This window comes from Schistocerca americana, chromosome 2 (assembly GCF_021461395.2).
Source record: "Schistocerca americana isolate TAMUIC-IGC-003095 chromosome 2, iqSchAmer2.1, whole genome shotgun sequence".
NCBI lineage: Eukaryota > Metazoa > Arthropoda > Insecta > Orthoptera > Acrididae > Schistocerca > Schistocerca americana.
The window spans coordinates 824,081,289-824,095,354 of record NC_060120.1 but is presented as its reverse complement, the minus strand read 5'-3'; the positions used below and the strand labels follow the sequence as shown (position 1 = coordinate 824,095,354).

The 14,066-nt window shown below is 40.5% G+C and overlaps 1 protein-coding gene across 1 annotated transcript in view; it reads right to left on the bottom strand.

Moving 5' to 3' along the window:
* The window catches only part of LOC124595280, a 29,685-nt gene extending 16,224 nt beyond the window's left edge, over positions 1 to 13,461 (bottom strand). The window contains exons 1-3 of the mRNA XM_047133958.1: positions 13,218 to 13,461; positions 9,268 to 9,447; positions 9,033 to 9,186 (exon numbers count right to left, since the gene is read on the bottom strand). Of these exons, the coding sequence (XP_046989914.1) occupies positions 9,033 to 9,186; positions 9,268 to 9,447; positions 13,218 to 13,289 (406 nt within the window). The 5' untranslated portion in view covers positions 13,290 to 13,461. The remainder of the gene's footprint in view (positions 1 to 9,032; positions 9,187 to 9,267; positions 9,448 to 13,217) is intronic.
* Positions 13,462 to 14,066: the final 605 nt, after the last annotated feature.

The window sequence follows — 14,066 nt, the reverse complement described above, 5'->3', positions numbered from 1 at the left end:
GTGTTTAAAGGGACAAAACTACTGTGTCATCAGTCCCTCCATTCCATGAGAGAAACACATGAAAAAGCAAAAAGTGAAAAAGTGGGGACTTGGCTGTTCCAACTATACAAGCAAGCCAAAAAGCATTATGGTAGTTGTAACACGACAGTTAAAAGAAAATTAAGGTAACCCAGGCAGCATCATGCACAAGAAGGTCTATAAAGGCACAAGAAGTTGATATCTCCCCCCCCCCCCCCCCCCCTCTCTCGGGAAATGTGACACACTCGTAGTGGCTGTTTCATCATCTGCAAGCATCTGAGGTAGTGAAATAGGTAAGCTGAGAGCGTGCTGCAGCAGCTTGGCCAGCAGGGCACAAACAACAAGAACATGCACGATCGTCAGCAGACTACCTAAGCTGCAGTGAGGAGGATCCTCCTGATGCAGAAGGAACTCTGGGCGAATCTCATGTGGGCGACACATAGTCGACAAAACACAATAGCATCTTTCTGAGGTGCCAGGAACGATGTATGCCACAGCTCAGTGGACCCCTTAATCATTTTTAACTTGTTTTGGGTTGTTGTAGCCTGCCATTCAAATTCCCAGAGCCTCACAATATTGCATCTAAGTTGCAATCTTAAGTCTGTGCCCAGTATTTCGACGTAGAAATGATCTCCTGTAGTTGTGGTTTTGGCTGGATGGTCGGCAAGTTCATTTCCTGGAATGCCTATGTAGCTCTGTGTCCAGATGAAGGTCACTCTAAGGTTATGCCTTTTAAGCAACTCATGGAACCGCTACAGATCAGGAAGTTTGTCATGGCCTGGGATTTGACGTACTGCAAAGCCAGAGATATGGCAACTGACTCTGCAGTGTGTACAATGCAGGCACTCGGCAGCAGGTGCTTCTCATGTTCCCTTGCATGTGCAAAAGCGTAACCAATCCTATCACTGACTTTTGATCCATCTGCGTAGATGCATACTGAGGATCGAACGAAAAGGAGTAAGAGAAGGGCAGGATCAGTGTCATTCTTGGGGCCACAAAAGAGGTTCATCCATATCACAGGACCAGGTACAGGCCATAGGAGGTGCTGAGAGGGAGACCTCGGAACACAGACTACAGGAGGCTGTTGGAGGTCCTTCAGTAGAGTACCAAGTCAGACTCCAGCTGATCTACCACTTTTGGGCAATGTGCAAACAATCTGAACTCTTGGTTATGGAGTTGAGTGACATGGGTGAGGTATCTGACAGACTATGACTACGTAATTACCCAGAAGCTGCTGTCGTCTAACCCACAGCTCTTGGACATCAGCTTCCACAATGCCCCAGTTGCGAACCACCCCCAGTTGCGAACCACACACCAATGTGGTTAACAGGGTCCAGCAAGCTCAATACGGACAGTGCTGCCAACCCATAAGCAACACATCCACAGTCAAAGTGGGATAACATCCGTGCTTTGTAAAATCTTAGAAAAACTATGCAGTCTGTGCCCTGTGAGGAGTTACTACAAAAAAGGCGAGCATTTAGCTTTTTCGTACAAGTTGCCTTGAGCCAGAGGACATGTGGCAGCTAAGTTAGCTTGCTGTCAAATAAAATACCTAAGAATTGAAAAGTTTCAATTACTTCAAGTAAATGGTTACCAAAGTAAATTTCTGGGCACAGGTGCACAATCCAGAATCGGCACAACTCGTGACTTTGCAGGAGAAAATTGACAGCTGTGATTCAGGGCTCATCCATGTACTCTTCAGGCAGTCCCCTGAAGTTTTCACAGTGATGAAGAGGTACAGTACAGGCAAAGATCATCCACATACAGCAACATAGAGACTGTGGGGCCACTGCATTTACAATACCACTGATGGCAATAGTGAACAGCATTACACTCAGAACTGCTCCCTGAGAGACTCCAGTATCCTGTACATATTGAATGCTGAGAGTCAAACTTGTCTGGACCAGAAAAGGTCTGAGAGATAGGAAATTCTGGATAAAAATGGGTAAACTGCCCTGGAAACCCCACTCATGCAGTGTAGATAGTATGTGATGTTGTCAGGTGGTATCATATTCCCTTTACAGCTCAAAGAACACAGCAATCAGATTTTTGGTGATCCACTAAAGCATTGCACAATGCAGATTCCAGATGAACCAGATGACATGTGGTGGACCGGAAAGGCCGAAAGTCACTCTGGAATCGTGATATATGCCCTCTGGCTTCAAGGTATCTACACAGATGGTGGTTGGCTATACGCTCCAATAGCTTACACAGCCCATTTATCAGAGAGATTGATCGATAGTTACTTAAAATATGTGGGTCCTTTCCTAGTTTCAGGACAGTTTCCCACCATTGATACAGAAATTCTCCTTCCTACCAAATACCATTAAAAAGCCCGAGGGTATGTTTCATGCTGTCATCACAAAGATGTTTCAGCATTTGGTTGTGGATTTTATTAGACCCAGGGGCCATATCCTGATACACTACCAAAGCATCGTGAAACTCCCATTCACCAAAAGAGACATTCTATGGCAGAGAACCATCTGGATAGAAGGATAGTGGGTGGTGCACGGTGTGATATTTCTGGGTCTGGAAATGGAAAATCTGTGGCAAGTACCTATGGGACCAAACTGCTGAGGTCATCGGTCCCTAGGCTTACACACTACTTTATCTAACTTAAAGTAACTTATGCTAAACACAACACAACACCACACACACACACACACACACACACACACACACACACACACACACACACACCAATACCCGAAGGCAGGCTCGAATCAGGTAATGAGGATGGTAATTGACAAGGAGACACTTTAGTGAAGTGTGTCGTAAAACATTCAGCGAGTACCACAAAAGGATCAGTGCAGATGTTACCAATGACAATGATACCAGAAAGGGCTGTAGGCGATGGTTGGCTGCAAATACGGTGAAGTTTAGTTCATACTCGGGACGATGAGGTGTGGGATCACAATAGATGATACATATTGCTTCCAACACTCCTGCTTCCTTTGCTTTAACAAACACTGTGCTTTCACCCAGAGTCTCTTGAATGCTATTAAATTATCGATAGAGGGGTGGCACTTGTGTCATTGAAGTGCCCTGCGCTGTTCCCTGATAGCCCTGGTTGTATCTTCCGACCACTATGGCACTGGTGGTCGTCAGAATGAGCTGGAGGAGCAGTGTATCGTTGCTGCGGCACCACAAATAATAATGTCTATAGTATCCTGTACTACTTTGTCGATTTCCATCGCATGACTGGCTGCAATAGCAGCTGCAGAGGAGAAAGCCTGCCAGTCAGCTTTCTGAAGCAACCAACGTGGAGCATGTACCAGATGTCTGTGCATGCAATGGGAGAGACTGATAGGAAAATGGTCGCTGTCACAAAGATTGCCATGGATGCATCATCGAATCAGGGGTAGTACAGTCTGTTCGCAAACTGTGGGATCAATAGTTGAGTATGTTATGTGTGCCAGACTGAAATGTGTTACAAATCCCGGTGTTGAGTAGGCAGACGTCCAATTCTGAAAGGAGGTATCTAGTACCCAGCCTTTATGAAACATATCATCACTGCACCACAGGGGATTATGGGCATTTAAGTCTCCCTAGTAGTAAGAAGAAGAAGAAGAAGAAGAAGAAGAAGAAGGGGGGCGGGGAGGAGGGAGGTAGCCGTTCCACTAACTCTAACAGCTCATGATAATGGAAAGAGGTCTGTCTGAAGGTAGATAAACATTAAATATTGTCATCCAAACTTGTAGACACTAATGGCCCTGGCCTCCAGTTCGGTGATTAGGGGTACATGCGCACTGAAAATATCAGACTGTATGAGGGTACAAACCCCAATGGACACACTTTTGAAATTAACATGATTGGTATAGAAAGGTTTGTAGTTATTCAGAACAGGGAGATGTGTTGCCGTAAGCTGTGTTTTCTGAAGTGCTATGCCAATTACGTAATAAGTAGCAAGTAAAAATGGAGTTCGGTCAGATGGTGATAGTAGCCATTACAGTTCCATTGAAGAAGCATTGGCGTCAGGTCTGAGAACGTGGTGAACGGCTAAGACGTGTATGATTACTTCACTACCAGGTCACAGTCCACCTGACTGTGTGATACATCATCAAGGTGCATATGCTCAACCTTTGCAGGGGTGGGGAGCTGAACATCCGAAGCCTCAGAAAATAATTTATCTTTCCGTTTATCCTTCTTATCCTTGTGAAATTTCAATTTCTGTGAAAATTTCCCATTTCATCATCTATAATTGAAGAGGACCATACTTTTCTTCAACCTGCAGCCTGTGGCTGCTGGTCCTTGTCTTGAGGGGAGGTTTGATTTTGTTATACTTTAGGGCACAAGAACAGCTCGGGCCATACGCACCCAAGTCAAAACTACAAAAAACAAAAACAGAGAGGAGTTAAAAAATCACTATACGTTGGTCCCAATTGACATAATAGAAGACAGTTGAAAAACGGCACATGGAAAATGGCTAAAAAAGACACCATACAGAAATGGAAGTGGAAACAAAGTTAAATGGCCTTCACCATATTGCTTTGGTGGATAAAAAGTAAAACACAGTCAACAGCTCACGCATAATCTTGAGGAGAGGGGCATCTTGACAGGTGATGACGTCAGAGGATGACTAGGCATCTCTGGCTGCACTGATGGTGTGTGAACCACCAGTGCTACAGGGATAGGGGGCATGGGAGCTGACATTCCTTCCCCCAACTGTGGGGTAGGCCCTGGAATACCATGACCAGGAGGGGTGTGCGAGACTTCGTCAACATACGAGGTACAGACTGGTGACAACAGTTGCAAAGTTTCAGACCACACCAGTCAGATGAAGTCTTGCGACTTTTTCTTAGCATCTTGATAAGACAGGCAAACAAGTGTTTTATTTTCTTGAATTTTCTTCTCCCTCTTAAACACTGAGCACTGCGATGAATGAGGATGATGTGGTTCGAGACAGTCAACACATTGAGGGGATTGGGCAAAAGATCGTGGGATGCCCGTCCACATACCTCACTGGAACAGCAGGACGACGTGCCCAAACCTCTAGGACCTACAAAACCTCATCAGACAAGGAAAACCATGACCTTAAACTTCATAAGCAAAATGTTGCCGTCGAAGGCCAGGATAAAATCTCCAATGTCCACTCTATTATCTTCGGGACCCTTCTGTATGTGGCAAACAAAATGGACTCCACAATGCAGCAGATAAATACACAGCTCTTCATCAGTTTGTAGCATAAGGCCCCAATGGAAGAAACACTTTGAATTCTATTGAGCTCATTATCATGAGCAATGTGTTGTTGTTGTTGTGGTCTTCAGTCCTGAGACTGGTTTGATGCAGCTCTCCATGCTACCCTATCCTGTGTAAGTTTCTTCATCTCCCAGTACGTACTGCAACCTACATCCTTCTGAATCTGCTTAGTGTATTCATCTCTTGGTCTCCCACTACGATTTTTACCCTCCAATGCTAAATTTGTGATCCCTTGATGCCTCAGAACATGTCCTACCAACCGGTCCCTTCTTCTTGTCAAGTTGTGCCACTAACTCCTCGTCTCCTCAATTCTATTCAATACCTCCTCATTAGTTATGTGATCTACCCATCTAATCTTCAGCATTCTTCTGTAGCACCACATTTCGAAAGCTTCTATTCTCTCCCTGTCCAAACTATTTATTGTCCATGTTTCACTTCCATACATGGCTACACTCCACAAAAATACTTTCAGAAACGACTTTCTGACACTTAAATCTATACTCAATGTTAACAAATTTCTCTTCTTCAGAAATGCTTTCCTTGCCATTGCCAGTCTACATTTTATATCTTCTCTACAACGACCATCATCAGTTATTTTGCTCCCCAAATAGGAAAACTCCTTTACTACTTTAAGTGTCTCACTTCCTAATCTAATTCCCTCAGCATCACCTGACTTAATTCGACTACATTCCATTAGCCTCGTTTTGCTTTTGTTGATCTTCATCTTATATCCTCCTTTCAAGACAATGTCCATTCCGTTCAACTGCTCTTCCAAGTCCTTTGCTGTCTCTGACAGAATTACAATGTCATCGGCAAACCTCAAAGTTTTTATTTCTTCTCCATGGATTTTAATACCTACTCTGAATTTTTCTTTTGTTTCCCTTACTGCTTGCTCAATATACAGCTTGAATAACATCGGGGATAGGTTACAACCCTGTCTCACCCCCTTCCCAAACACTGCTTCCCTTTCATGCCCCTCGACTCTTATAACTGCCATCTGGTTTCTGTACAAATTGTAAATAGCCTTTCGCTCTCTGTATTTTACCCCTGACACCTTTTGAATTTGGAAGAGAGTATTCCAGTCAACATTGTCAAAAGCTTTCGCTAAGTCTACAAATATTAGAAACGTAGGTTTGCCTTTCCTCATGAGCAATGGTGGCTGGTATATCTCCTATGTTTACACAGGCCTGAAGTGCCCATTAATGGTTGGCATGCAATGTTTTGATCAGCAAAGATCCATTTCTCAACTTTTCTAGTGCTGCAACCTCCCCAAACCAATTTTCAATATTTTCAAAGAGAAACAGTGGTCTCATTGTAGTGAAAGCTCTGCCGTCAGTTCAAGAACAAACCAAGAACTCAGCAAACTGTCTACTTCCATCTCTCCTTACCTGGCTCTCACCTTTAAGCATGTTCAAAGGCAGAAATGCCATAGGATTACAAACCTCTGCATTAAAATCACTGTTCCTGATATTGCTGTGTTGTACAGCCACTGTTAAGTTTGATCCATTTCATTGCAGATCATCTTCATTGATGCCACTCTCATCGGAGGCCCTCACCATGGGAGCCACCAAGGCAAGGCAAAGGCCACCTGGCATAGTACCTATTACCAAGTCCCAGGACTCCAAAGGTGATAGGCGCCTACTCCATGGCTGAAATGGGGATGTTACAGCTCAGGCATAGGCAGTGCGATTCCTGTATTGTCAGGGGGTTAACATCACGAGGGTTCATGACAACCCGACCACGATGGACCATGAGGTAGAGCCACTCAATTGATAAGTGCAAAAGATAACAGCACGTACTAGGAACCATTCTGGCATTAGTGATTTATTTCAGTCATGGGAAACTTAAATAAGGATGGGTAGATAGGAATTTGAGAAGCCTATTGCAAAAGTGAGTCCACACTACCTCACTTGACTTGCACACAGCACGAATATCAAGACGATGACATATTTCAACATTTGAAACAGATCAGAAGTATTGGAAAAAAAATGCAATTTAATCAGACAGAGTATCATGTAAAACTGTAAACCAGAATTTGGGGCAGAAGGTATGGTTTCATGTCCTTTAATATGAAGTAATTTCAATATTTATGAAGGGTTTTCATACTTCATAAGAAAACTTATAAAAGGATGAAAAAATAATAACTTTGAAATATTTCAGCAGTACATGTTGGTAATTTTGCTCGTGTCTAACTGAAACTCTTTGCATAAATCCCCACTAATAAATGCTGCTGCCATACCAACTACATAAAATTTAAATTTTTCCAAAATTTTCAGAACCCGACAACCATGCATGAGGATCTAAAGTCCCATAAGCTGCAAAGTATTGCCATACCACATTACCTTCAGCTGTTATATTCGTAAGCTCAAAACAGTTAAGATACAACATAATCACAGAACACCCTCCAACAGGAAGGAATGAGGCAGAAGCTTGGAAGAGAACGAACATTATGATCTTTGCTATTATCAAACTAAAGAGAAGTGTGTAATGATAGTGCATTTCTCAATATCTTGATAATTTTTTCCTCACACACGCTACTTGGTGCATAGTAAAGAAATCTCAGGAGACTAAGGAAACCTTAGTTTCAGAATGGTTTATTTATTTTTTTTTAATTGCAACATTAATAACTAATGTATACTGAGAGGGAATGTGATATTCGTTGAAAATTTTATTGTGCAAGTACACCTGCACATGAAAATAATTGTAACCCAGTCAAAGGTTTTATGAGCATGTCGTTACTGTGCATGTTTTGCAAAGATGAGATAGGAAGCTATGTTCAGTGGGTAGGCAACATTCTTTTTGAGGAACAATGTTGAGAAAACTTATAGAACCAGCACTGAAGCTGACTGCAGAATGATTCTACTGCCGCCAACATGCATTTCATGTATGGATCACGAAGATAAGACATGAGAAATTAGGGCTCATCTGGAGGAATACAGACGTCATTTCTCCCTTGCTCTATTTGTGAGGGGAACGGGAAAGGAAGTGACTAGTAGTGGCACAAAATACCTTCCACCATGCACAGCATGGTGGCTTGCTGAGCGTTTATGTACGTGTCATCGTAAATGTTTACAAGTTTACTGTTCAGGTGACAGCATGAAACCTCTGTCTTTGGTGAGCTGGGCTGAGGTCTTCGTTTATGGAAACTGTTATGAGCTGTAACAAAACCATTTATTAAAACAACTTTTTTTAAATTTTCTTGTGTTGTTTAGCTATTATTCAATTATCAGAACATCTGAATTTTAGAGATGTCGTTGCAGGCATGTCAGCAATATACAAGCTGAAGAGAATAGGGGCTAAGACAGAGCCTTGAGGAAGATCCTCATTCATTTTATTTGCGGGAGCACTCAACAGCGCTGCACACTTCCCGGCATCAAAAGGAAGAACGATTAGGGTTTCACATCCCATCGACAACAAGCTCAGACGGTTTCAAGTTTGGGGAAGGAAATCAGCTGTGCCCTGGCCAGCATTTGCCTGGAGCGATTACAGGAAACTGCAATAAACCTACATGAGAATGGTTGGATGTGGATTTATTTGAGCTGTCACCCTCCCAAATTTGAGTCTAGTGTGCTAACCATACCCCACCTTGCTCAATCCTGTCGTCAAAAAACAGTACATGTGTGCATGTGCAACCACCTGGTAGCAACAAATGATAGTGATCTCTATGAGATTGCAGGATGGACCATTTCATCAGATACGGAACTAGCAAGCAGTCACATGTTAAGAGGACTACAAAGCCCCATTTTGGGTGTTCCTCTGAAATACCTATACAAGGTGATTAAATTTTAAGTATATTTTTAATGTCCGTTATGTACCTTCTCCAGATGAATCATAAAGATCATTATGTTCTTCAATTGTTTGTTTCGAGCAATCATCCTTGAATGCAACCGACTGGAATGCAGATAACCACAGCATCATTTCACTTTCATTGACAGCTGCAAAATGGTATGTAACAGTCTTCGTAACAACCTGTAAATAAACATTGTTTTAAGGAAAGAATTTGTGAACTCATCAGTCAATATAAAATGTGGACTTACAATTTACACTTACAATGAAACTATTGGGGTGGTGCTTCTGTACATCTTGTGTAATTTTCACACAATTTTCAAGAGTAATAATTCGATCAGACAAATTCTTCGTAACATCTTCCTCACTGTCAAATACTTCAAGTCTTTCTATCCCATGTTTGCTAGCCCTGAATAGCTGGCAATACTTCTTGTGCCAAGTTTTCTGAAAAGATAAAATGTGTTGTTACAATGCATGATACGCAATCATTGTAAAGACATTAAAACCAACAAATAAAGCAAGACAATAGAAATAAATTGCTCTTATGACAGCAAATCAGTGATAGATTTCTAATCTTCTTACTTCACTACATCTAGTCTCTGTAGGCTGTTAACAGTCACAGTAATTAACACTACGTGGGGCAGGGGAGGTCTTTTCAGTCACTGAAACAGGAAAACTGCATAACAGCAGACAACAGCCTTTTATTTTTTAATTAATCTATCTTTGAGAACTTCACGACAAACACTTAGAGAGAATGTACATAGCTTACAAGATAAGCTGAAGACTGACCTGACAACAGAGTAAAGCACTGACCTGATAACAGAGGAAGTACCGAATTCCCATACTACATACGGTGCATCAATCTTATGTTACATTTCAAACATCACCTATTAACACTACAGCCACAATGTTTTTTGTGTTCAATAGGGGTAAATCGCTAAAGTCTACAACAGAAGCTCTGTCAATGACAGAACTTTTCGTGTACAGTTGGCAACACAGCTGTTTTGTGTAGTCAATGGAAAGATAGTTTGAGGTAACCAATGAAAGCGAGGAAAAGCAAGAGGTGAGAGGTAGAGGGGGGGGGGGGGGGGGGGGAGATTAGTGTTTAATGTCCCATCACCAACAAGGTCATTACAGACTGAGCACAAGCTTGGATTGGGGAAGGATGGATAAGGAAATCTGCTATGCCCTTTCACAGGAACCATCCCAGAATTTGCCTTACGTGATTTAGAGAAATCACACAAAAACTAATTCTGGATGGCCAGATGCAGGTTTGAACTTTTGTCCTACTGAATGCGAGTCCAGTGCGCTAGCCACTGCACCACCTCGCTGGGCAAATGCAAGAAATATGGTGAGTAGCAAAAATGAACCATTTAACAATTTTTGCAAAATATTCATGGTTGTGCCAGTTCATGAAAAGTTGCCCTAAACTGCAATACATTTTTATTTAGCTTTTAACGCACACTGTGGTGAAACCCAAGGTTTAAGTTAGGTTTCAAGGTAACAATTCTGTTGTGAGATGGCAAAGCCAACAAACGTGATGATGTACCAACGAGTTCAGCTGCAGTTACTGCAGTCTTGTTTACCAGTATCTTCCATAGCAGATTACTCTTAATAATGGAACACAATGTTTCTGGCCTTCATTTTCGAAGTATCTGACAAATACTAGAGTAGTAATGCTCGACATGGAAGTACCCTATCTGAGTCATACTGCTGAAAGAAATTCCTAGAGTCACATTGAGGGATATCATATTAAGTTAAATCTTACCGGAACGTCTGACGGAATGAGGGCTTATAAAATCGGTTGACTGTGATCTCCAGGATGGCGATTTTAAGATCTGAATCTCCCATAGTAATGTTCAAGAGAAGTTGAAAATTCAACAAGACATCTATTGGCATAGTATTATTTTGTGTGCATTTAGTTACACGGTAACAACTCATACACATGTTTGACTATTTGACACGAATAAACCATGACTGAAATGGTGATCCATAAAACTCTTCCTGCACATCATTTAATGACCACTGCAAGGCAATGCTTGGGAGCAGTGTTATAACTCTGTGAGCCTGTATTTGCTTGGACCCTATTATTCAAATCTATGTTTCATCAACATTTTCATTTTCATTCAAAGAACTGCAAACTGTAAATCGGAAAATTATTCATGTCTGGCAATAAATTCTTTTCCTCTCTCAGTCAACAGCAGGAAATTTCATAGCTTTGACAACAATGATTCTCCTTTGACATATTACATTCACTTTCTAAAAGGATTTCTTATGTTAATGATGTCAGCAAATTTTGAATGTAATTCAATCACATTTTGCAGAGTTTTTGAATATATCCACCTTCTCTCTGTTCCACAAATTGGCTCTGGTTGTATGGGTCTTTTAATTTTATGCCACTGAAATATTCAACTAACAACAAATCTACTTGCAGAATCAGAGTCAATCTTACACACAAGTTTACAAATCAAGATACTCTTTTCTTTCTTCATTCTGTAAAATGCACAATTTAAATTAGCATTGGTGCAAACATCAAATGAAGTTCTGTTAGAGTAAATAATCAGTGAACTTGAGAAGCAGGCAGCACAAGTGATGACAAATAAAATTTTTTTCTTCAGAGTGGGAGCAATATGATATATACTTACATATAACACACAAGGCTCAATGATATTTGACGTCCAACTCTTGCAATACAGTCAACATAAATAAACATGCTATTATCAGAAATTAATTAGTTTTTAGACTCACCATAATTTCTATTTATCCACACTTACCTATTTCCTCAGATGAGGGACAACTTACACAAGCAAAGAGCACTAAAAAGTCAAACAAACTCAACATTTAGGAATTACGCTTTCTAGTATTATCACAAAATGTCAGTGCTCCTTCTAATTCACTCAACTATTAATTTTATCAGACTGATCTTGGGAAATAACATAATATCATATCAAGACGTAGGCACTGGGAGTAAAATGTAATTTATCTCAATTACAAGTTGGTCCTACTCCTCTTCACCTAGAATATCAATCAGTAAAATCTGTGTGGGAAGATACAAAAGACAGAAAAATAACTGACACCTCCAGTGCAATGAATAATGCACAGCATTTCTCCATTTTAATGTTATCCCTACATTTCCTTTTACAGGTTGTTAGGTATCAGCTCATCTCAGTGCAGATGTCCAAAGATAGCATGCATTAATCCACCTCAGGTAGACCCAATTACTTTGCACAGTATTTTTATGAGTTTTATGAACAATGTTCATAGTACTGTCATACAAAGAAACAAATGAAAAAAAAAAAGTTTTTGAAAATAATAAACCAGTTTAAAAACGTACATTCATTCACATTTGGTGTACAATCAATTAAGTTTTCATTCGGATATTGTCAGAAGAACTACACATCACTCACATCTTCATTTTAAAAAATCAGCAGCAGTTCTGCTAATATTCTGTCTCTAATGGGCTCAATGCAACATAAAACAATGGCTATCAAACTGGAAATCTGGTAATGTTTGAGGGCAAAATGGTCTCTTTAATAATATACTTGTGATAATACTTACAATAATGTTTAATGCAGAACAAACTAGTATAATATACAAGGTCTCCAAATTTACCTATGTGCTCCTACTCAAAAATCTCATATGTATAGTGTATTTAATGAATAATGGTGTAAAATGTTCGTAGTATCTATGATGATTGAAAGAAACTGCTAGTTACATACAGAACACCTAATACAATAAGGAAACATGAATAGAAAGTAAACGTTGGTACCGAATATTTAATAGTTTATATGCGGCACTACTTTCTCAACAAGAAGTATGAACTTTCATGCGACGTTGTACTAAATTCCGCCGCAGAACCTGAAAGGTCTCTCAAATTTCCAACCCAACTTCGTATTTTTATTCTACTATCGTAAACTTTTCGTATAATTATTTGTAGTAACGCCAGTATTTTCAGATCTATCGCCGCGACAAAATATCAGTAATTCTGTTGCATTTAAGTCATCAATAACTAGGTACTGTCATTCAAATTAAATATCTTCCTCAATAACTCATCTAAATTCTAGGCGAGTGTGACACACTGGATGCAAACAAAGGATGATGTTCAGTCACGTTATTTACATATGAAACCTAACCTCCCAGTACGGAAGACTGACAAATAAATAGTCATAACTAACGTAAATATGCCATTCAAATTACGTCAACATTTCTGTTACCTTGAGCTGTCCCAAGACTCCTTGAGGAGGGAACAACAAAAATCCCTCCTTGTACGGCTTTTCAACATCCATAGGAAACTCTTATTTGAAAGCATGTCATTTGCAGGCAGTCTCTCTTACTTCTTTACACAGTCACTGCTTGAACACATAACACTGACAAATACATCCGTCACCTGTATCTTATCAAAACAAATATCTTCCTACACCGCACCACAATTGCTTACACAATTACTTTAATCGCACATGTAACTCCAAAGACATACTGCTCTACAGCCAAAGATCATACATGTACGATCTTAGGCAAAACACAGTTTGGCGGGCTGTTTAGAGTGTGCTGATATATTACAATCTACATCTACATGCTTATCTGCAAACCACAGTGAAGTGCATGGCAGGGGGTAGTTTATCATACCAAGTATTAGGAATTTGTCTCGTTCCATTCGCTATGGAGCAAGGGCAGCACGATTACTTAAAAGCCGCTGTGTGTACGGCACTGTAATTCGTCTAATCTTGTGTTCACGGTCCCTTCGCGAGCAATATGTAGATGGTTAAAATGTATTGCAAAATTCTTCACAGCTTCAAGGTGGTTTATGAACAGATTAAAGTTACCTGTAGGTGGTTGATATACACTTAATTTTATGAAGGACTTTTTCTGAAATTCTACTTCTGTTGCACATGCTTCCATATGCTGTTCTAGGCAAAATTTTTGAATGCCGATGTTCCTAAATTTGTAGCAGTTCCTGATGAGTGTGGCAGCTCCTCCTTTCTCCATTTCTGCTCTACAAAAGTGCGATGCTTACCTAAATCCTGTACCACTTAAAAGTTCTATAGCAGTGATCACATGATGTT